General features: G+C 41.5%; 1 protein-coding gene across 3 annotated transcripts in view; it reads left to right on the top strand.

The window, feature by feature from the left end:
• Positions 1–24,997, top strand: part of cacna2d3a (calcium channel, voltage-dependent, alpha 2/delta subunit 3a) — an 893,404-nt gene that overhangs the window by 521,020 nt on the left and 347,387 nt on the right. For all 3 annotated transcript variants that reach the window (XM_059944148.1, XM_059944149.1, XM_059944150.1), the window contains one exon: positions 1,345–1,434. In XM_059944148.1, coding sequence (XP_059800131.1) covers positions 1,345–1,434 — 90 coding nt within the window. The remainder of the gene's footprint in view (positions 1–1,344; positions 1,435–24,997) is intronic.

Genomic DNA, 24,997 nt, shown 5'->3' on the forward strand with positions numbered 1-24,997 from the left:
TTGCTCACATGCCCTCCTTTCTCCATGCCTCCTTATCCTCATGCCTTTCTTCTCTCATGCAAAAAGATGTGAAATAACTAATGAAACAGCACTAAAATTTGAGCAGAAAAACTCTTACACTACACAACAAAATTTAAGACGTTTTCAAATCCTTTGCCAGCAATTTTCTTAGAAAATTTCCTTAGAAAATTTTGTCCGATGCATAAGAATTTTGGAGTTGTAAATTCTGGATAAAGTAGAGTTTAATGTACTTCAGGTGGTGGAAATCTTGATTCAAATCAGAAACAATAATTAACTCTAAACTTTTTTGGTTTTGCCTTATTTTCCAGTTTGAATGCAAACAGGACTGGGGCTCTTACACATTGCATTGCAAAATGCAGAGGTCACAAACTCATGGCAGTTTCAGGAAGGGATGTCTAGCAAAGGAGCTTCATTTTACTGAGCTAAATCAGCATTGCCCAGATTAGAATTGACATGTGATCGAAGCCCCACAAACTTCAGTGTGGATTGCTGGGCTGCGGGGAAAGAGGCAAAAGGAATGACAAGTTACTTTTTCGCTAATTTAATTCCATTTACTTTAAGATTTCTAATATTTATGTCAGTTTTAGCTAATTTTATTTAAATGCATTATTTACCATATAGTCTCTTTTAAATAGTTTGGAGGTGTGCTTGCTGTCAAAGGCATTAAAAAACACTCAAGGGGCTTTCAAAGCCTTTCTGGTGTCTTAAGGGTAGTATATCATCAAAGCACTTCTGGGGACGTTTGCTGCTATCCAGGTTACAAGGTTGGACTCCAGATAGTCAGGGCCAATCAAATAGGCCCTTTTAGTAGAGCAAGTAAGGACATGCATGGGGAGAATCTGCCAACAGTGATACTGAGTAGGAAGGGCCAGGAAAATAACACGCTGCACAACGTTATCAGCTGAATAAGCTTCAATCAAAAAAGATAAACCAAGTTTGAGTAAAAATGTTTTAAGTTTTCAGAGAGTAGGAATAATTAAAGAGAAGACCTGCAGTAGGAGAGATTTCACATGACAGTGTACATTTCAACAGTTCTCCGCAGAACGATGTGATCTGCTGTGTATTGGTAGCACGTTCTGTTTCTAAAGGATTTGCAATCATGCATGATGTGACTTCTTAGCCCTGTAGACATTGTGGTCGGTAGTTATAGTGATTCTGCAATAAGCCATTTTACTGTACTGTTTCAGAATAAGTTCACTTGCTATGACATTTCTCAGTGCTGTATATATTTGATTGTCATTGTATAACCCAGTGAAAGTAACATTTGAAGCAATTGTATGAACATAAAAATTTACTGTGCTTTTTTTTTGCTCTTCTGATTAGCATTTCAGAGAACACCTTGATACCCTAAATGCAAAGGGAATTGGAATGCTGGGCTTCGCTCTGACTGAGGCTTTCATACTTCTGAATCAGGTAGTGGCATTAAATGACACCACTTTCCTCACTTTTATACTCATCTTTAAACATGATGAAAGAAGTATAATGACACAGGGTTTTCAAGAGGATAAAATGAGATAAAAGATGTTTATTGTATAACTAAATATTTTTATGTAGAATGCACATAAGCAAAGATTATATAATCATAGAATTGTTACAATTAGGCCATTAGATGTTTTCATGATATGCAATTTTGCTTGATTATTTATCAGATAGAAGTCATTTTGAGGTAAGTTTAAACTGATGTTTTGGTAGAATCAGTCAAAGGAAAACAGATTTGGAGTCATAAAACAAAAGATGGGATTTATGTATTTACTTGCAATAGTTAACAGAATTCATCAGTTGGATTGATAAATGGTATAGATTGTGGTTATCTCTTGCATTAAAATTGTCTACATATTTCAGTCTTTTGAACGCTAACTTTACCCAGCACTATCTCCATTCTACACTCTTATCACCTTCTTCTACATTGCCAGCCAATTTAGCACAAAGCAATTCTATCAATGGTAGGAATTAAACACATTGCAGCAACTAATAACTATTTCAGCATTATCCTAGATTCTACCCTCTGTTTCAAAGAGCAGAGCTCACCATTGACCTTGAAGAAAGTAGCCAACAAAGTCATGTAGCTGGATTTCTTCCAATCTGTTATCAGATGCAGTTGGCAATGCCATCGTGCTTGCTTATAGGAGAATTCTTTCAGAAAGCAGATCAGGAAGGAACATAAGAATATAAGAAGGAAGAGAAAGAGGAGGCCTCACGTGGCTCAGAATCTGCTTGATAATGGTGGAGAAAGCAGCAAACTGCAGGGTACTGAGCCACTGACAGTAACTTCAGGATGCATTAGCAGAAGGTAGTTTCACTGGCATTACAACAGTAAGTTCTTGCCCTGGTATTTCCACAGCACCTATTGTACTAGAGTGGGCTGATAATTAATCAGGAGCAGTTTTAAACAAACTCTAATTTCACCATTAGTCTATTGTCATTGACTTTGCACCATTAGTGTTCACCTGAACAAGAAATATTTTATTAGCACTGATCTGCTAAAAGACATGAATGCATTATCTGAACTGATCTGTCCTCACTTTGCAGCATACTCACACTTTACAACATTCTGAGAAAGGACTGAGCTCAGCCATATATTTATTTTCATTCATTACTGTGAAACTAAATATTAAGTGATTCATCTTAAGAACAGTCAGACTGAAAGTACCCATTTTTCATTGCCACTTGAGACAAATTTTCAATTCTTCCTCATTTTATATCTTGCCCAAGTTAATGTATTTTTATCACTGTTTATTACCCAGGGTTATTATCCTCTTATGTCATTTTTCATTTATCTTTAGCAGATGAGTGATTTGAGCTATAACACTCTCAAGGAGAGATTGGGTTGCTTGCCTTAAATCATTAGAAGGTTGAATAAAGATTTCATGGAGGTGTGTAGAATCATAATTGGTTTAAATAGGGCAAATAGAAGAAAGTTGTTCCCATTAGTGAACTTCTGAAGGACTAGAGGACGCTGATTTAAATGTTTGAGAAGCAAATGCAAGAGAGACATGAGGAAAATCTTTTTCTGGACAGAGAATCATTCTGATCTGGAATTCACTGTCTGTAAGGGTGGTGGAAACAGAATCAATCTGTGCCTTAAAGAGAGAATTGGATGGTCACTTGGAAACGAATAGCTTGTAATGCTATGGGAAAGGAGTTGGCTCATGAGACTAGTGGAGTTATTCAACCGGGAGCAGGCATAGGCACAATGGATGGAATGTCCAATGATAATATAATATACATTCCATGTTATATATACCTTTAGCTGGAGAGGCATGAATAGTACACAAAAAGTTTAAATCCCAATTAGGACATAAACTGTCCATGATGAATCAAAGTGTTGACCAGGAAATTTCTGCTTTCCTTATAGAGTAGTGATATCATCTTAGGAAGTGATATGCATCTCTCTTATGAAAAGCATACGTACTAAAGTGTCCCACCAGCTAAAAAGTATGAAGGATAGGCATGGTTATCTCTAGGCTACTGTTTTAATCTCATCAACCCTTGCACCTTCAGAATCTCCACACCTTGGTGTAGTGCCTTTACCTTATGATTCTTTAAAATCACAAGTACTGACTTGTTGAGTAAGGGTATCTGTGTTGGTTTCAGTTGCTGTACGAGGGGTGATTGATAAGTTTGTGGCCTAAGGTAGAAGGAGTCAATTTTAGAAAACCTAGCACATTTATTTTTAAACATAGTCCCCTCCTACCTGTACACATTTAGTCCAGCAGTCATGGAGCATACAGATCCCTTCTTTGTAGGAGTGGTCCACAGCACGGGTGATTGATAAGTTCGTGGCCTATGGTAGAAGGAGATGTTATTAACTTCAAACTTTCTGCATTAACACTCAAAGAGTTGAACTGCACATGCATGTAACAAGAGCATCTTGAGTCTCTAGGTGGTCCACAGCAGGGGTGATTGATAAGTTTGTGGCCTAAGGTAGAAGGAGATAGGTTATACAGCTCTTGTTACATGCATGTGCAGTTCAACTATTTGAATGAAAATGCAGAAAGTTTGAAGTTAGTAACTCATCTCCTTCTACCTTAGGCCATGAGCTTATCAATCACCCCATGCTGTGGGCCACTTCTGGAGGTCCAAGACACTGACTTCTACAAAGAAGGGATCCGTACGCCCCACAACCGCTGCTTCTACCTTAGGCCACAAACTTATCAATCACCCCTCGTATTACCAGTAATATTTGATGTTGTTCATTTCACTTTTAGACCACTGCCACTAACAGAGCAATATTATTCCAGCCGGTTTAGATAACTATGTACCTTTTGTGTTTCAAGTGTACGTTGTGATATTCTATAACAGATGGAAGGGACTGACAGTGAATGGTGAATTTTAGCTTGTCAGAATCCGAATCAGGTTTAATATCATTGGCATATGTTGTGAAATTTGTTAACTTAGCAGCAGCAGTACAATGCAATACGTGATAATTTAGAACAAAGAATAAATAAGTAAATCAATTACATTTAGTATATATATTACAGTGAGCATTTGATCTATGATGACAGACAAGAGCTGTCACCAGGTTCGGATGTGGCCCAAGTGCAGAGTGAGAGACACTGAAGAGTGTCGATAGTTTACAGACTTTAATGTGACCAGTGTTAAAGGGAAAACAAAACAAAAAAAGCTAGGCCACACAGGGCCATTAACTAAAACGCTCAAATGGAAAATGAAATCTACACTGCGGATGAAAAGAACAACTCGGGGGATGTCACATGATGACGTTGGATCAAGACGTGGAAATCCAGCTTTCCCATAAAAAACTAATAAATTAACGTTTAAGTGAAGAAAAGTTAGTAAATATTTTCTAAAAACTACGTCTAAACTACTCAGGATTTTCCTTAGATATGCCTCCTAAACAGACAAAGAAGAAAACTTCTACTTTGAAGACAGTAAAAGCTGAGCCGGCCGCCATGAAGAAGCCTCAGACTCAAATGCATCTCACCTCCGGCGATACGGGATGGGAATCGGCAGCAACATCAACAGTCTCCAAGAAGGAACAACAGGAACTGTCCATGCGTGAAGGAAAGGGCATGTGCAAACATTAGCAATTTGAACTACAAATCCCAGCTACGATTGGAAGTGGAAGTGAAAATGAAGCCGAGGTGGATTCAGATTCTTTGGAACATACGTAGGAAGATGAGGAGGCAAAAGAAGAACAACAGGAAGAGGTTGGAGGTGGAAAATATTCTGGAGACGTAAGAGAAGCTTTGGCACAAATAATGCATGAATTAAAAGAATTAAAAGCATTAAAAATAATAAAAGAAGATATTAAAAATATGAAGACTATGTTTGATAAAATGGTGAAAAACAGGAGAAAATGGGCAAGAAAGTTAAAAAGCTGGAAGAAATAATGGGAGACACTATTGATAGAGTGAATAAAATGGAAGATAATAGTCCTGCCTGGACATCAGAAAGAAAATGACTATGCGAAAAAATAGACGTGCTTGAAAATTTTAGTAAATGAAATAATATTAAAATTGTTGGTCTTAAAGAAGGGATAGAGGGAGAGGATCCAATAAATTTTTTTCAAAAATGGATCCCGGAAAATTTGGAAATGGAAGAGGGAACCCAGTTGATTGAAATTGAAAGGGTCCACAGAGCCTTAAGACCAAAACCTCAACCTGATCAAAACCCACGACCAACCTTGATAAAATGCTTAAGATATCACGATAAAGAAAAGATCCTGAAGGCGGCTGCCCAATGTGCCAGAAAGAGAAATGAGCCATTGATGATAGAAGGGGAAGCAGTTCTTTTCTATCCTAATATAAGTTACGACCTTTTGAAGAGAGCGAAGGAATTTAACCCAGAGAGAAAAATTTTATGGGAAAAGGGTTATAAATTTATATTGCACCACCCGGCAACACTGATAATTTTTTTGGATGACGGAAAAAGAAGATTTTTTACTGATCATTGGGATGCAGAGGAGTTTGCACAAGAACTCCCAAATATTCGCTAGACACAGTAAAAATTCAAAAGTGAAACAGATTAAAGATGAAGACGGGGACACTGAAGTGAGTTGATGGACATTAAGGACAGAAGAATATTTAAATATACTTTTAATTATATGATACAGGGGGAGAAAGGTAAAAATTTGAGAAATATTAATCGAGAGTAGTGATACTGTTTTTTCTTCTCTTATATATACTTCTTTCATGTTATGGGGGAGCTGGGGGAACCGGATTGATCGCTATGGGATTCACGTGTGTAATCATGGCGTTTGCCATGACCCGTACAATGGAGGGGTGGTAATGTTGTGTTTTTTTCATTCACAACATTAGTAGGGGGGTATTTTGTTTTTTTTCCCCTTTATAATCTATTTTTCTTTTATCTTTCTTTCTTTGCCTGGAAGATTGGAGGGGAGACACATAGCAACATGGAGAATTTTAGAATAATTCCCCAAGGTACTATGAGAGTTGAAATATTATGTATTATTATAGACTAGAGTAACCCCGTTAAAAATAATGACTAATTTACTGAATTTTTAAAGTTTTAATGTTAATGGGCTTAATGGACCGGTGAAAAGAAAAAGAATTTTAACATACATTAAGAAAATGAAAATAGATATAGCTTTTATACAAGAAACACATTTAACAGAGATAGAGCATCAGAAATTAAAGAGAAATTGGGTCGGAAATGTTATAGCAGCTTCATTTAATTCAAAAGCAAGGGGAGTTGCAATTTTAGTCTACAAAACTTTACCAATTAAAATACAAAATGTATTAATTGATTCTGCGGGTAGATATGTAATTATACATTGTCAAATCTTTTCAGAACTAGAGACTCTTATGAATATTTATGCACCAAATGAAAACGATGTAAAATTTATACGAGGCTTTTTTGAATTTGGCCGACACACACGATAAAATATTAATAGGTGGAGACTTTAACTTTTATCTAGACCCAGTTTTAGATAGGTCAACAAAGGTTGTTACAAAACCAAAAGTAGCAAAATTAACTTTATCATTGATGAAAGATTTAAATTTGATTGATATATGGAGAAGAATTAAACCAAGAGAAAGAGATTACCCATTTTATTCAAATAGACATAAAACTAATTCAAGGATAGATTTTTTCCTACTAACAGCAAATATTCAAGACAGAGTGAAAAATATGGAATATAAAGCAAGAATATTGTCAGATCATTCCCCCTTGATAATGACAATGATAATGATGGATAAGTAGGAATCGATTTACAGGTGATTTAATTCAGTATTATTAAAACGTCAAGATTTTTGTGATTTTATGAAAAAACAGATTCAGTTTTTTTTAGATACAAATTCACATTCAGTTGATGATAAATTTATATTATGGGAAGTGATGAAGGCATATTTGAGAGGCCAGATAATAAGTTATACTTCTAAAATTAAGAAGGAATATATGGTAGAAATAGATCAATTGGAAAAAGAGATTACAAAATTAGAAAAAGAATCTCAAAGATACATGACAGAAGAAAAACAAAGACAACTTGTTACTAAGAAGCTACAACATAATACACTTCAGACATACTGAACAGAAAAAGCAATTATGAGAACTAAACAGAGATATTACGAACTAGGTGAAAGATCACACAAGATTCTTGCTTGGCACTTAAAAACAGACCAGGCTTCCAAAACGATAAATGCAATTAGAACAAGTGTAAATAAAATTACTTATAAACTTCTGGAAATCAATGAAACTTTAAAAATTTTTTATTCTGAACTGTATCAATCAGAATCACAAAATGATATTGTTGAGGTAGAAAGGTTTTTATCACAAATAACTCTTCCAAAATTGAATTCGGAAGAACAGAAGGGATTAGATGTGCCTTTTACATTAAAAGAGGTGACCGAAGCTCTAGGATCACTTCAGAGTAATAAATCTCCAGGAGAAGATGGTTTTCCACCTGAATTTTACAAAAAGTTTAAAGATTTATTAATTCCTCCTTTTATGGAGCTAATACACCAAGCAGAAAGAACACATAAACTTCCAGAATCTTTTTTGACAGCTATTTTAATAGTATTGCCAAAAAAAGACAGAGATCTTTTAAAGCCAACATCATTTAGACCTATTTCTTTATTGAACACAGACTATAAAATAATAGCAAAGATTTTATCTAATATATTATCTAAATACTTAGCAAAATTAATATACATGGACCAAACAGGATTTATTTAAAATAGACAATTGGCAGATAACGTAACTCGGTTACTTAGCATAATTCATTTAGCACAAAAGAGTGAAGAAATGAGTGTGGCAGTTGCTTTGGATGCAGAAAAAGCATTTGATAGATTGGAATGGGATTTTTTATTTAAGGTATTGGAAAAATATGGATTTGGAGTATCTTTTATAAAATGGATTAAAACCTTAAATACTAACCCCAAAGCTAAAGTGATGACAAATGGCCAAATTTCAACATCATTTCAGTTAACAAGGTCAACTAGACAAGGTTGTCCATTATCACCTGCTTTATTTGTGTTGGCAATAGTACCATTAACTGAATTAATTAGAACTGACTCAGATATTATGGGTTTCAGAGTTAATCAGGAGGAATATTAGATTAACTTATTTGCTGATGATGTTCTGATTTATCTAACTAACCCATTGCATTCATTGTGTAAATTATCTTCTAGATTGGAAGAATATGGGAAAATATCAGGGTACAAAATAAATTGGGATAAAAGTGAAATTCTACCCCTTACTAAAGGAGATTATAGTCAATGTCAATTAATAACTCAATTTAGATGGCTGATAAATGGTATAAAGTATTTAGGTATAAGAGTTGATAATGATATAAAGAATTTATATAAAATAAATTATTTGCCATTATTGAAAAAAATTCAAGAGGATCTTGATAAATGGATGATGTTACCAATAACATTAATAGGTAGAGTCAATGCTGTAAAAATGAATATATTCCCTAGATTACAATATTTATTCCAAACAGTACCAATACAATTACCGCAGAAGTTTTTTCAAGAGTTAAATAAATGTGTGAGGAAATTCCTTTGGAAAGGTAAGATGTCAAGAATATCGTTGGAAAAATTGACATGGAAATTTGACCTAGGAGGGTTACAATTACAAAGCAAATCAACTTAGATTTATTGCATCTTTTTTTGATGAAGATAAACCGGCATGGATTAGAATAGAATTAGATAAAATAGGAGAAAATATACCAGAAAATTTTATATATAAATGGGAATCTAAATGGATACAGGAAAAGAAAGAATCTCCTATACTAAAACATTTGATTGATTTATGGAATAAGATAAATGTTGATGATGAGATAAAGAAATCTTTATTAGCAAAGAGACCTTTAATTCAAAATAAACATCCCTATTACAATGGATAATCAACTTTTATATAACTGGTTTCACAAAGGGATTAGATATATAGGAGACTGTTTTGAAGGAGGTATATTAATGTCATTTGACCAATTAAAGAATAAATATAAAATATCAAATAACACTCTTTTCAGTTATTTCCAATTAAGGGCCTATTTAAGAGATAAACTGGGTCAAAAAAAGTTATTGCCGAAACCTAATGAAATAGAAACTTTAATTCATAAAGGAAAAATTTAAAAAAATATTTCTGGTATGTATAATTTGATTCAAAAACAGGCAATTAAACAAGGAATTTATAAGTCAAGACAAAAATGGGAAACTGATTTGAATATTAAAATTGATGAAACAAGTTGGTCAAGATTATGTCTTGACAGTATGACAAATACATAAATGTTCAACTAAGATTAGTACAATATAACTTTTTACATCAAATATATATTACACCACAAAAAATAAATAGATTTAACTCAAATTTATCTGATCAATGTTTTCGATGTAATCAAGAAATTGGTACTTTTTTACACAGTCTTGTTTTAAAATTCAACCTTTTTGGACAAATTTAAGAGTTTTACTGGAATAAATTATTGGAATACAACTTCCACATAATCCAACATTATTTTTACTAGGCAATATTGAAGAGATAAAATCAAAATCCAAATTGAATAAATATCAGAAAGAATTCATAAAAATTGCATTGGCAGTAGCCAAAAAGGCTATTGCAGTTACTTGGAAATCGGATTCATACTTAAGTATAGATCATTGGAAGAATGAAATTTTTAGCTGCATTCCAAGTGAAAAAATTACTTATAACTTAAGATAAATATGAAATATTTCTGAAAATTTGGCACCCTTGTTTACAAAAAGTAGGATTAAATATATAGGTGCTCCGAAGATAAAATTATTGGTTATCTGGGGAAAGAAATAAATATACATATTAAAACTATTATGAACTCCATGGAGCATGTGGGGATCTTCCGATATCCAGGCATTCATTCATTCATTCATTCTTTCTTTCTTTCTTTCTCTTTCTTTCTTTCTTTCTTTCTTTCTTTCTTTCTTTCTTTCTTTCTTTCTTTCTTTCTTTCTTTCTTTCTTTCTTTCTTTCTTTCTTTCTTTCTTTCTTTCTTTCTTTCTTTCTTTCTTTCTTTCTTTCTTTCTTTCTTTCTTTCTTTCTTTCTTTCTTTCTTTCTTTCTTTCTTTCTTTCTTTCTTTCTTTCTTTCTTTCTTTCTTTCTTTCTTTCTTTCTTTCTTTCTTTCTTTCTTTCTTTCTTTCTTTCTTTCTTTCTTCTCTTTTTTTTCTATAGGGATATGTTAGGGGGGAGGGGGGAAGGGTTGATAATTTTTTTTCTTTCTGTAACCTATTTGAAAATTTAATTAAAAAAATTAAAACAAAATAGAAAAGCACAACTCAGTGAAATGAATACTGCTAGTCTTCACAGTCGGTTGACTTGACTGTCCGATTTCTCAGGCAAGGCGGAATGGAGATAACGAAGCATGGCTATGTCCACGTCCAAGTCTTGACAAATACTATGATGGAATGAATAGAGTTAAATACTATCATAATTAAATAATGATTAGCTGATACATGCATATTCACAAGTGCAGTTGCTGTATCTGTTGTGCTGTCGAATCTATGGTTGTGACAAGAGCAGCTCATTTAGCTCAACTGCTGGTTTTATTGTGACAGGAACAGAAACAGGCCAAGTGCTGTGATCCAGGGAGAGAAACCACTCAGTCACTTACTGATCATTACGCACCCCGTTTACAGTCAGGGTGACCCACAAACACACAAGCGAATAACCATATAACCCAAGCTAAAATGCAACAATAAGTGAATTTGGATACCCCACCATAATCCCACAAAGGCATTTTACCACAAGGACAATAAATAATGCTGGTCAATAGGAATGCTGGGGCGGGCCGTTGACCATGCCCCCCCCCCCACTCCCCGAGCTCCACACTATGTATATTAAATAGTTAAAACTAGTGCAAAAACAGAAAAAATATATATTTAGAAAGTGAGGTAGTGTTCATGTGTTGAACATCCCTTCAGGAATCGGATGGCAAAGGGGAAGAAGCTGTTCTTGAATCACTGAGTGTGTGCCTTCAGGCTTTTGTACCCTAGGGCATGTCCTGGGTGATGGGAGTCCTTAATAATGGATGTTGCCTTTCTGAGGCACTGCTCCTTGAAGATGTCTTGGATACTACACAGCCTAGATGAAGCTGATTAACTTTACAACTTTATGTAGCTTCTTTCAGTCATGTGCAGTAGACACTCCCCTCCATTCCAGACAGTGATGCAGTCTGTCAGAATGCTCTCCACAGTACACCTATAGAAGTTTTTGAGTCAAATCTTTTCAAACTCCTAATGAAATACAGCCACTGTCTTGCCTTTATAGCTGCATCAATATGTTGGGACCAGGTTAGGTCCTCAGAGATCTTAAGACGCAGGAACTTGACTTTGTTCACTCTCTCACTTGTGATTCCTCAACAAGGATTGGTTCTTGTTCCTTTGTCTTACCAGTCCTGAAGTCCATAATCAACTCTTTCGTCTTACTGACTTTGAGTGCCACGTTGTTGAGGTGATACCACTCAAATAGCTGGTATATCCTACCCCTATACATTTTCTCATCTCGACCTGAGATTCTACCAACAATGTTTGTACCACCAGCTAATTAATAGATAGTATTTGAGCTGCACCTAGCCACACAGTCATGGGTATAGAGAGAGTAGAGCAGTGGGCTAAGCACACATCCCTGAAGTGCACTAGTGTTGATCGTCAGTGAGGAAGAGGTAGTGTCACCAATTTGCACAGATTGTGGTCTTCCCATTAGGAAGTCAAGGATCCAGTTGCAGAGGGAGGTGCAGAGGCCCAAGTCCTGTATCTTATGAATCAGGATGGTGGGAATGATGGAGTTAAATGCTGAGCTATAGTCAACAAACAGCATCCTGACAGAGGTGTTTGTATTGTCCAGGTGAGCTAAGGCCATGTGAAGAACCATTGAGATTGCATCTGCTGTAGACCTTTTGTGGCAATAGGCAAATTGTAATGTGCACAGAAAGTGATTGCTCAAGTTGTCCCCGCCTTTCTTTTCTTTCTCTTCCACCAACTCCACTTGTCCTTCTTCTGAACCTATTCGTACAGCTGTGACAAGGATTCTTTCATCCCTCGTGATGATATAGATTTTGAGGTATGTCCAGAATGGATATTTGGCCCTTCATAATGATGTCTGTGTTCTCAATGGCACATCACACTTTTAGGAAGTGTTTGGACATTATAAGTAAGTTACTTCAGCTGGTTCAGCTTGTGCAAAAGAAAACGAACAGAGAGCATTAGTGCATTTCCTTAAGGAATGATGGATAGAGCAAATGCAGGAAGTTGCAAGTATTACCATATCACAGCTAGTGTAAATATTGGGAATACCACCAGCTCTATTCCGGACAAATCCCAACACAAGCATGATCCTAATCACCTTGCTAGCCATCAACATTGTCATCTTCATCATACTTGTTGCACTAGACTAGATGGCTGAATTTGGCAATGTGTTTCCCCCTGAAATACAGGCTTTTTCCCATCTGTCTGTTAATCATAGAGGTTCTGGTAGGAGAGTTGGTTCCACACCCATGAGCATAAATGGTCTTCCACTGTGTCCCATTTCTCCCCATTCTCCTGCTCCCTCAGCGACTGGCGTACCCAGTTAGGAGTGCAGCTCTTGTTTGTTCTCCTACTAGAAAGGCAAAATCTTTGCATGCATTCCCCTCTAGTAGCAGCTGATCTTTATAGAAACCTTGAATTCGAACACAGTCTCCCTGCATCTGATACATCACTTTTTGTGGATTTTGGAAACCACCAAATAGTTGTAAAGTCAAAGCGATTTAGAGTAGAAATCAATCCTGACATATATTATCATCTTTTAAAGCTGCATTCATATTGCAAGATCTGCTCCTGAGTGTGTGTTCAGATCACCAAGGTAAAGAGAGGTGACCCAGCTGGTGCATTGAGCTGAAAAATGGCATTGTTTATATCTATACTGTACTGTGATCAATGTCACGGTCTGTGTACTTCCAGTAGCATTAGGCTCAGTCAGGACCATTTCCATCACAGGAGTAAAATCTGCACGCTAACATTGAAGTTCAAAGTTCAAGGTAAATTTATTATTAAGGCACATATATGTCACTATATGCTAACCTGAGATTCATTTTCCTGCGGGCATCTGCAGTAGTTACAAAGAAATACAATAGAATTAATGAAAAACTACACACATCCCAAGATGGACTAACAACCAATGTTCATAAGAAGTCAAACTGTGTAATTACAAGAGAGAAATAATAATATTTTAGTAATAGTAAAAAGGCACACAAACTGTATATAAAATTGTAACTTCATGTATCTTGCAACTAATCACCACTCACTTAGATAAACACAGTATACTTACAGAAGAGCAGAGAGGATGCTGCAATGGTCTGAAAGGATGTAAAGAACAACTGATAATAGATTCCGTAATTCTAAGTCAAGTCTAGCGGAAAAGCAGTAATCTTTCATGTTGCTATATTGGCTACAAAAAGCATTTGACTCTGTCCCACACTCTTGGTTAATAAAAGGTTTTTATATATATAAGCTACACCCAATACTTGGGAAATTCCTTCAACATCTGATGAAGCATTAGTGTTCTATCACCCAATCTTATTAACAACCAAAAAAGAACAACCACTGTTATCAAAATAAACCAAGGCATTTTCCAGGGCAATTCTCTAAATCCACTATGCTTCTGTCTAGCTTTAAACCCACTTTCTTATTTACTGAATCAAATGAAAATTGGGTATCAAATCAGAAACAATGAAAGGAAATATACCTTGACACATTTTCAATACATGGGTGATTTGAAATTAAATGCTCCTTCATCAGTAAAACTAAAGCAGTTAATTCAAATAACAAAACTATTTTTGAAGGCTATGAACATGAACTTTGGACTAGATAAGTTAACCATAAAGACATGTGCAAAGGAGCTAATGGAATACAAAACTGGGTAACAGGATGTGATACAACCAATGGATGAATATGAAACATATACAGTAAGTACCTGGGATATCAACAAGCAAAGAAGATAGATCACAGTACGATAAAGTGAAAACTTTTGACAGAATTTGCTTCAAGGCTTAAAAGTTCTGCCAAACACAGCTGGACAGAGTGGTACCAATGTTAACATAATCTTTTAGCATAAAGTATTGCTCTGAAACTGATCTGGAAAATTTACATAGGAAAATAAGAACTGAAATGACAAATTTCAGAAACCATTATGTAACCCTTACCCAACAGGCTGGTATATGTCTAGGGGAAAAAGGGGATCCAGCCACTCTCCAACCCACCTCCCGTACACGCAGGTGCTGTGAGAATTGAGTTTACGCCTCGAGCCCGCCAACAGTATCAAATCCACAACAAATACCGTTATGAAATACACTTTAAAGAGTTTACTAAAATTAAAAAGAGTAGTAAGCAATACAATATATATACACAAGGAAAAAAAACAAAAGGCGCCACTTATCAAAGTTCAGTCTGTTTAGTGCACTCGTTGGAGCTCAATCAACGAACCAATCGACCCATCCGGCCGTCGCACCTGGGACCACCCCGGTGGTCTTACGAGCAGTCCAGCACACGTCCACCTTCTTCAGTGTCTTCCTCAGCCTCTCCCAAAAAACCCGCGAAAACCCCTCCCCCAAGTTCCCAGCATCACAAGACACAATGACATTCCCCATTGATTAACAAATGAATACAATTACCATATCAGCCATTCTAAAGTGAAACAACAGCGAGAGAAACACTTATCCGACAAAGAAACATTCCTACTTGTAACAAACCAAAGAGGCCATTTTGAGTAACATACCCAGGACATTGTACATTCTGTCCCCACCAGCAAATGTCATGCCCTCATGGCATTACTAGAGGTCCCCAAAGCTTCTTGCAACACACAAAACCCAACCCAGGTGCAGAAGGCAGTGACATAACTACCCAGAGCAGTAAAAATCACACTCGGTTCTCCCGGTACCACATATGTCAACCGCTCCGGGGGGGCGCCTGACCCTCTGAGATCTCCATACCCCTTCTGCCCCACTGGGCTCCCTCGTCACCTGCGAACCCACTGTCTCGGACACCCCAGGTCTACCTGACAGACCCGCACCCCCTTCCTCACAGGGGTCCTCCCTCACCCGAGATCTCTCCGGCTCACGCTCAGGTTCCGCCCTCTCTCCCACCAATGTAGGCTGCCTCTCCATCTGACCCTCAAGACCTTCCCTCCTCTCACCCAATTCAGTATGGGAAGGGCCAGGAGCCTCCTCTCCTGGTACTGGAGCACCAGCGAATGGGAACAGGACCCACTCATCTGAGTCGTCCTCCTCTGAATCGGTAGCCATTCCCGGGTGAGGGACCCGTCCCCGCTCTTCAGCAGCGGGCTCTTCCCGTTCTCCGCTCCCTCGCAGAGTCCTTGTACTGGGTGTAACCTCCCACTCGGGCTCCTTATCCACCTGCACCGCTTGACCCAGTGGCAGCAGGTGATTCCTATGGAATACCTTGATAGGCCCTTTTCCATCCTCGGGTTTCACCCGGTAAACTGGCAGGTTCGGCATCTGGCTCTCTATTACATAGGGGCTGGCCGCCCATCGATCTGCCAACTTGTGCTTACCAGGGAGTCCCAAATTCCGTAAAAGGACCCGGTCGCCCGGTAATAATTGTACAAACTTCACCTTTCGATCATACCGCATCTTATTCCGCTGATTTTGTTTGGTAGCCACCGCCTCGGCCAACTCGTACGCCCGCTGTAACTCCCTCTTCATGTCGGACACGTACTTTAGATGGGACTTCCCGGGAAATTCACCCACTCCACCTCCAAAACACACGTCAATGGGCAACCTCGCTTCCCGCCCAAACATCAGATAATAGGGCGAATACCCTGTAGCATCATTGCGAGTACAATTGTTACAGTGAACCAATTGTCCAATATGACGACTCCACCTGCTTTTCTGCCCAATCTCCAGCGTCCCGAGCATATCCAACAGGGTCCTGTTGAATCTCTCTGGCTGAGGATCTCCCTGTGGGTGGTAAGGGGTAGTCCTGGATTTCTCAACCCCAAGCATAGTCAGTAATTCCTGGATAAGGCGGCTCTCAAAGTCCCGCCCCTGATCACTATGGATTCGCCTGGGAAGGCCGTAATGCACAAAGTACTTCTCCCATAACACCTTCGCCACTGTCGTCGCCTTCTGATCCTTGGTGGGAAATGCCTGAGCATAGCGAGTGTAATGATCGGTGATGACTAATACATTCGCGGTGTTGTTGGTGTCAGGCTCAGTCGACAGAAAATCCATACATACCAGGTCCAGAGGTCCCGCACTCTGCAAGTGCGACAGTGGAGCCGCCAACACTGGCAGGGTCTTCCTCTGGATGCAACGACGGCATCCCCTACAGTATTCTTCGACGTCCCCCCTCATCCGGGGCCAGTAGAACCGGTCTTTGAGTAATCCATATGTCTTTTCCACCCCCAAATGTCCAGAATCATCATGTAAGGCCTGGAGTACAGTCTGGCGATACTCCTCCGGCAGGACCAGTTGCCAACAGCGGGGTTGGTCCGGAGGCGTCGTTACCCGGTACAAGATTTTGTTCTTTAACTTCAACCGAGACCACTCCTTCAACAACAGAGGCACGTATGGGTGTTTCGCCTTCTCAGCCAACGCCCCATCCCCCTTCTCGACCGCTCTCCACACTGTGCCAATGCCCGGGTCATTTTGCTGAGCAGTTGCCACTTCCCCCGGACTCAGTTCCGGCAACTGTTTAGTCCCCAGAGTGGTCAGGTCACAGTAAACTAGGGGTATGGCGTCGTCAAAAACCCCCAAATGGTCCACGGCTCATTCCAGCCTCCCTCTTCCCTCGGCCTTCACGGTGATAACAAACTGACACATCGCCTTCACTCCAGGGGCAGGGACACTCTCCCACTCCTCGGCCCTCTCCTCCTCCCCCGGCTCCCGACGAGACAATGCATCCGCATCGATATTCTTGCTTCCGGGGCGGTACCTCAGGCTGAAATCATATACCGACAATGCCGCCAGCCACCGATGTCCTGTGGCATCCAGCTTCGCCAAAGTCAAAATATAAGTGAGAGGATTGTTATCCGTTCTCACCTCAAACTTGGCTCCGTAAAGGTAATCGCCCAGCTTGTCCACCACAGCCCACTTCAGCGCCAGGAACTCCAACTTGTGAGTGGGATAGTTTCTCTCCGATGGCGACAAGCTTCGGCTGACAAAGGCTACCGGCCTCAATGCTTTGCCATGCTCCTGGTACAGAACAGCCCCGAGACCCTCTCGGCTGGCATCCGTGTGCAGCACATATGGCTTCTGGGGATCGGCAAAAGCCAACACCGGGGCCTGGGTCAGTGCCCTTTTCAAAGATCGGAACGCCTCTTCACATTGATCATCCCATCTCGAGCCAAAAGGTTCCGCCGGGTTCCAGTATCCTCCAGCATCCTGCCTCTGGTTCCCCGTCCTCTTCTTCCCCACCGGGGGATAGCCACACAACAGCTGAGTCAACGGGTGACACACTTTGGCGTATCCTTTCACAAATCGCTGGTAATACCCACAGAACCCCAAAAATGAGCGCAGAGCACCCACTTTCTGGGGTCTCGGCCAGGTGGTCATGGCCTCTATCTTGGTTGGATCAGTAGCCACTCCCTCTCGCGAAATGATATGGCCAATGTAGTTAACCGACGACTTGCAGAACTGGCATTTGTCCAGGGAAAGCTTCAACCCTTCTTCATTAAGCCGGCCCAACACCTTCAACAGTCTCTCCTCATGTTCCTCCAAAGTCGATCCAAACACTATCAAATCGTCCAGGTACACCAGCACCTCCAACAGATTCATATCCCCACACCAGTTCTCTCCATGAGCCTCTGGAAGGTGGCTGGGGCTCCGGATATGCCTTGGGGCATTCGTTCGAACTGAAAGAACCCCAGCGGGCAGATAAAAGCGGTCTTCTCTTTATCGGCCGCACTCATCGGGATCTGGTAATACCCACTTCTTAAATCCAGCACACTGAACCACTTTGCACCGCTCAGGCAGGCCAACGCATCCTCAACTCTTGGGACAGTATATTGATCAGGGACAGTTCGCCGATTCAACGTCCTGTAGTCAACACACATGCGCACTCGCCCATTCTTCTTCCGTGCCACCACTATTGGGGACGCATAAGGACTTCGAGACTTAGCTATGATTCCGGCCTCCTTCAACTTGCACAAGTGCTGTCGCACGTCCTCAACATCTGCCGGAGCCAGCCGCCGGGATCTCTCTCGGAACGGGGTGTCCTCCGTCACCCGGATGGTGTGGCGAGTGCTTTTGGAGCAGCCAACATCAAACTCGCCCCGAGAAAAAACAGCTTCCATCTTCAGCATCTTCTCCACTAGCCTGTGTTTCCACTCCGGCGACACTGGGGAATCCCCGAAGTTAAAGGCTTCAGCGGTCAGCTCCCTTCGATGCTCCGATCCCTCCCCGTTAGGGGTCCGCACTGGTGCGCTGGACATTACCGTCACCGGGAACAGATGTGCCAGCGGCATTCCCCTCTTAAAGGTGATTTCTCTTGCCGTGGTGTTCCTGACACTTATAGCTATACGCCTAGCATGTACCACCCCTGGTCTCTTCACTTCGGGCCTCACCAGCGCCCCCGCCGGAAATCGTGTCTCCCCTTCAAGATCGTCTGGGGCGTCTACTAACAGGGCTTCTCCCGTCGGCACTCCTGGGAATCTGGGGGTCCCCATCACTAGGGCTACCTCCCCGGGTCGGATCACCTTGGGCCTCGCCTGCGTACACCACACCGTTCCTCGTTTACACTCCGGGTCCAGCCCTTGGGAGGCAACCCCTTCTGCGAACACTGCTCGAAACACTGGATGCACCGAGAGGGTCTCCAGAAAGTCTTCCCCCCCTTTCTCCTTACAAGCTCCCAGGAGCCGTCGCACAACTGGGGAGTTAGTCCCCACCAGGAGGGCAGCACCACCGGTTTCCACCGGGTCAGGACACACCAACACCAACGTCTCAATAGCTTCCGACACTCCCACATCGCCCTCCGAGAACTCCAATCTCACCGATAGGTACCCATCGTACGGGTAGTCACCCTCGCTCACACCCCAAATCTGCAGGGCGTCAAATGGTGTTACGGGCAAATGCTTTAGATGTTGATTGTAGAAAGACCGGTACAATAAGGTCACCTGCGATCCCGTATCAAGAACGGCTTTTGCGTAAATTCCCTCTATCCGTAGACCCACACTGGCACGGGGTCCTACCAGCCCATCCGGAACAGAGGCGTGGGCACCCGGTGGTCTTCCGGCTGATCTCTGGGAACGTGTTCTTCCAGAGGCTCCAGTCCGTTCCCTCACTGAGCCTCTCCTAAGTTTCCCGACACCTCTCCCTTTTTAGTCATAGGGGGGCTTGTCCTCCACGGGACTCCTTGTCTCTCACAATCCCACCTAAAGTGACCCTCCTCTCCATAGCTATAGCACACCCTCGGCCTTCCACAGTTAAAGCACACACTGCCGGCCGCCCCTCCTCTCCCAGGACGGCACCTGCTCCCAATCCACTGCACTGATCGCCCCTGAGAGTAGGTACCTCCCCTGTCCCTCCCCTCCAAAGGGGGTTCCCTACTCCCCGGGGGATTGTCATTCCTCCACTCAGCCACCACTTCCTGTATCGCTGAGGATTGCTCCCGTAGGCCCGTGCCCCTTTTCCGCCCCAACGCTCTCTCTTCCTCTCGCACCTCTCTAATCAGTTGCCCAAAGGATGGAGGGGGACCTTTCCTATAAGCTTGCCGGATAGTCCACGTCACCTTGTCCTCCTCCAGAGAGCCACTGAATAGCTGACTCATCCTCACGCTAGCCACGTCAGTCGCCTTCACTACCCCCCGGCGCCGCAGCCCCGAGAGCATCCCCTCCATCCTAAATATGTACTCGGAGAGCTTTTCCCCTCTCCATTGTTCCAGGCGTTGAAACTCTGCTAAAAGCAGCCAGGGTTCCCCTGACAACCCAAACGCTCCCTCCAAAACTTCTAGGCAGTCCTCCACTGAGGCCCCAGGCTTCTCAGCTTTCAACTCCTGGACGGTTTTGGCTGCTAAACCCCTCAAACTTCCCACCAATCGCTGCCTCTTCTCCTCCTCTGAGCCTGGCCACTCCTCTAACATCAAAGACGTATGCTCGATCCAGGTCTCATAGTCCACCTCCCCATCCGGAGTAGGCTTGGCTCCGGAGAACACCCCCAGCTTCAGCCGTGGCCTCTCGGCCACCCCCACCAGGGAATTAAGTGCGGCTGCCAGCTCCAAGGCTTCCACCCTACCTGGGGAGCGGGGCCTAGTCACGACTCCCTCCTCCCACCTCCCTTTACTAGTGCCGGGCACCTCTCTGGGGTCCACCTCTAGCTCTAACTCCTCCTCCGATGTCTGCTCAGCCTCATCCTTGTAGAAGTGGAGCCCCCACGGCCCCTCCTCCCCTGGTACACTGACCGTTGCCGGCAGTTCCACCGTCCTGACTTCAGCACTCGTACGAACCAACACCCAGCTAGACTCTACCTCTTTACCACACCGTCTAGCTACCAATTCTACCTGCCCAATACCCTTCACCGAACTTAAACCCCGCACTATCGCGTCTCCCGAAACTCGAACATCCACTCCGCTCACTATGCATGCGTACTGTACCGGTACATCTTCAAACTGGCACCAACAAACAAACTTATCTCTGTCCATCTTCCTCTGCTGCCTGCGCGATTCCACAGCCCCTGACAATCCAATCCCGGACGAGCCCCCACAAATGTAACCCTTACCCAACAGGCTGGTATATGTCTAGGGGAAAAAGGGGATCCAGCCACTCTCCAACCCACCTCCCGTACATGCAGGTGCTGTGAGAATCGAGTTTACGCCTCGAGCCCGCCAACAGTATCAAATCCACAACAAATACCGTTATGAAATACACTTTAAAGAGTTTACTAAAATTAAAAAGAGTAGTAAGCAATACAATATATATACACAAGGAAAAAAAACAAAAGGCGCCACTTATCAAAGTTCAGTCTGTTTAGTGCACTCGTTGGAGCTCAATCAACGAACCAATCGACCCATCCGGCCGTCGCACCTGGGACCACCCCGGTGGTCTTACGAGCAGTCCAGCACACGTCCACCTTCTTCAGTGTCTTCCTCAGCCTCTCCCAAAAAACCCGCGAAAACCCCTCCCCCAAGTTCCCAGCATCACAAGACACAATGACATTCCCCATTGATTAACAAATGAATACAATTACCATATCAGCCATTCTAAAGTGAAACAACGGCTAGAGAAACACTTATCCGACAAAGAAACATTCCTACTTGTAACAAACCAAAGAGGCCATTTTGAGTAACATACCCAGGACATTGTACAATTATGTACACTCCAATGCTTAGGTTAGCACTACCTAGAACAGAAGGAGGAATAGGAATAACAGACTTTAAAAATCTACACAACAGTCAGATAAAACTTCTAAGGATATAATTTCATCAATGAAAACAGGATTCAGCACTCCATGCAAGCATATGCCATTCTGATAAGAAGTACACACCACTAATCTTAAATGAGAGCGCATCCCAGAAAAATGAAGAACTTCAAAGCATATTTATTATCAACAAATGTATAAATTATATACCTTGAGATATGTCTGCTTCCAGGCAGCCACAAAGCAAGAAACCCAAATAACCTAATTTAAAAAAGAAGAAAGACCAAAAACCATTGGGCAGAGAAAGAGGGAGAAAATAGGATACAAATCATGCAAGCAATAATAGCAAGTCTTCCAAACCAGACTGAGTCACAGATCCACTCCTGGAGCAGTCGGAGTAGGCCCAAACCTCAGTCTCAGTTCATCACACCAGCAGGACAAAAGTACACGGCAACTGGATCAGTCCACAGCCCTGTTGCTGCGGATAAAGGAAGGAACATTTGCTGGACAGCAAGCGAAATCAGCCTGACTGTCACCTCTGTTCCTGACACCTGGGCTTCCAGACTTTCTGTGCCTGCGTTTAAATTGTCCAAGCACCATATAGTGCTTTACTCTAGGACCTGGACCCCGGCTCTGTGATACACTTGGGCCTCCCAGTCCGAAGCCATTCTCGATCTCATCAAATAGATTCAGAGCTTGGAGCAATCCAACCTCGCACCCGGTTAGACAGACAGGCATCGAAACACTTCCACATTGACTCTTTCTCCAAATTGCTCACTCCATCTCCGGCAGGGACACGAACTCTTGTCTGCAACCCCATTTCAAACACGTTGCACCTTGCAATTCCCCAACACAGCTCATCCCCCTCAACTGACCTCACCTCCGCCTGCCTCCTCACTATCTATGGGGATAGTTCACCGCAACTTGTTTCAGAAAATATGTTATAAGTAATGATTTTAGTGATGAAATTATCACTATTGAAGAACCAATGGAAGAGCACGACCCTCCATGGAAGACATTCCCCCGATCTGAGCAGACGAGATGTTGACAAGGAAGCATCATACACCTGGCTGAGAGTTGGAGGCCTCTTCCCAGAAGCAGAAGGGCTCCTTGTGGCAATACAAGACTAAGTGGTTAGCACAAGAATTTATCAAAAATACATAATAAAAAAACAACACATTTAGGATGAGTGTGAAAAATGTCAAGAGAAACCAGAAACAATCCAACACATTACTGGGTCAATAAGTAAAAAAAAACACGCCAGAAATATGCTGAATTGAAAGACTTTGGAACTTGAACATGGTATTCATTGTCCCAATAGTGATATCTACAACGGATGTCATCCCAAAGGCACTGCACAATAGCATTAAATAATAGGCCTACACAGCAATCTCTACATAAATCTTCAGGAAGGGACAACACTAAATACTGCTGGAATAGTCTGAAAATTCCAAGCAATTGAGAAATGAGCGTACTTGGCTATGCCCATACCTCAGGTTTCACCAGCTTCAGCTGAGGAAAAATAAATTTCCATAAAATAATAATAAATAAGTAACAGTATTGAGGACATGAGTTGTAGAGACCTTGAAAGTGAGTCCATAGGTTGTTTAATAGTTTGGAGTTGAGATGAGTGAAGTTTTCCATGCTGGCTCTGGAGCCATACTGATCTTGATGTAATAAGGAGTGGAATTTTACAGTCACTGTCTGCTAAGAGAACTTGTAAACTGAAAGTACTATACAGAGTTTGCAGATCCATGAGATCCAATGAATATGGACTGTGGTACACTTTCCATGCACGATATTTAAAAAAGGGACATCTAAAGTATAACACACATTCTGTACAATGTGTAGTTTGCTTTTTTTCTGTAATGTGTGCTTATTATAATTATGATAGTGTCATCTGCAGTGTGATGCAGTCCAATCAATGGATTATATACTGGAGGCTTCTCAAGTTCCACAAGTCCAACTTTTAATAATTCATACTCATGACAAGTGGCCATTAATTTGTGGAGCTGCAGCACTGATGAGTTTTCTGCTGCCCAAGCCCCCTCTCCTTAGTAATAGTGACTACACTAATAACAGCTAGTCGCTTAGTCAACAATCGGGGATGTCCTTCGTATTAACTTCAGACAACTTCTTGCTGTGATAGGCATGCAGACTCGGACAAGGCATGCAGGCATTGATTGATGTGCCTTACTTACATAATGGCTGCAAAGCAGAGAGGGAAGAATACCCGACCATATTGCCCCAGCGAGAGCTGGCATCTCCTGTTCCAATTATGGAAAAGATAGCCACAACTGCTTATTAAAAATAATAGTTATTTTTGAAGCTGTTGAGGTTTTGCCTGGTGGAATAACAACAGTGCCAAGTTATTTCTCTCAAGGCCATTCTAATGGCACCAAGGTGACTTCTAACTCCCTGCCCTTAAATTATTTTGTTTCATTATTATTTTGCTCGTGTCTTGTTCAGCATGCTCTCATGAGCTATCTCCTCTACATGTAAGAAATAATGTAAAATGTACCAACGTCCCTGCCCATTTACATATCCATATTTGATTTTCATCTGTCTCTACACTTCCTTAATATTATCAGTTGAAAGCAGGGCATTCACATATGCTCCATATGCCAGATTATTGGTTCTTCTTCAACTTTGTTTTCAGCTGCTAAATAGACTTGTTAGTGACGAATCAGCATATAGGAGGGAGATTGAAAATCTGGCTGAGTGATGCCACAACAACTTCTCACTCAATGTCAGCAAGAACAAGGAGCTGATTATTGGCTTCAGGAGAAGGAAATTGGAGGACCATGAACCAGTCCTCTTTCAGGAATCACAGGTGGAGAGGATCAACAGCTTTAAATTTCTCAGTGTTATCATTTCAGAGGATCTGTCCTGGGTCAACACTCAAGTGGCATTTTGAAGAAAGCACTGTAGCGCCTTTACTTAGAAGTTTGCATATATTCGGCATGTCATCTAAAACTTTGACAAACTTCTGTAGATGTGCAGTGGAGAGCACATTGGTTGGTTGATTCACACCATTGTATGGAAACAGAAAAGGCTAGGAAAAAGTGGATCCAGCCCAGTCCATCACAGGTAAAGCCTTCCTTACCAGTGAGAACATCTACATGGAGTACTATTGCTGGAAAGCAGGATCCATCATCAGAGATGCCCACCATCCAGGC

This window comes from Hypanus sabinus, chromosome 19, assembly GCF_030144855.1.
Source record: "Hypanus sabinus isolate sHypSab1 chromosome 19, sHypSab1.hap1, whole genome shotgun sequence".
In the NCBI taxonomy this organism is placed as follows: Eukaryota; Metazoa; Chordata; class Chondrichthyes; order Myliobatiformes; family Dasyatidae; genus Hypanus; species Hypanus sabinus.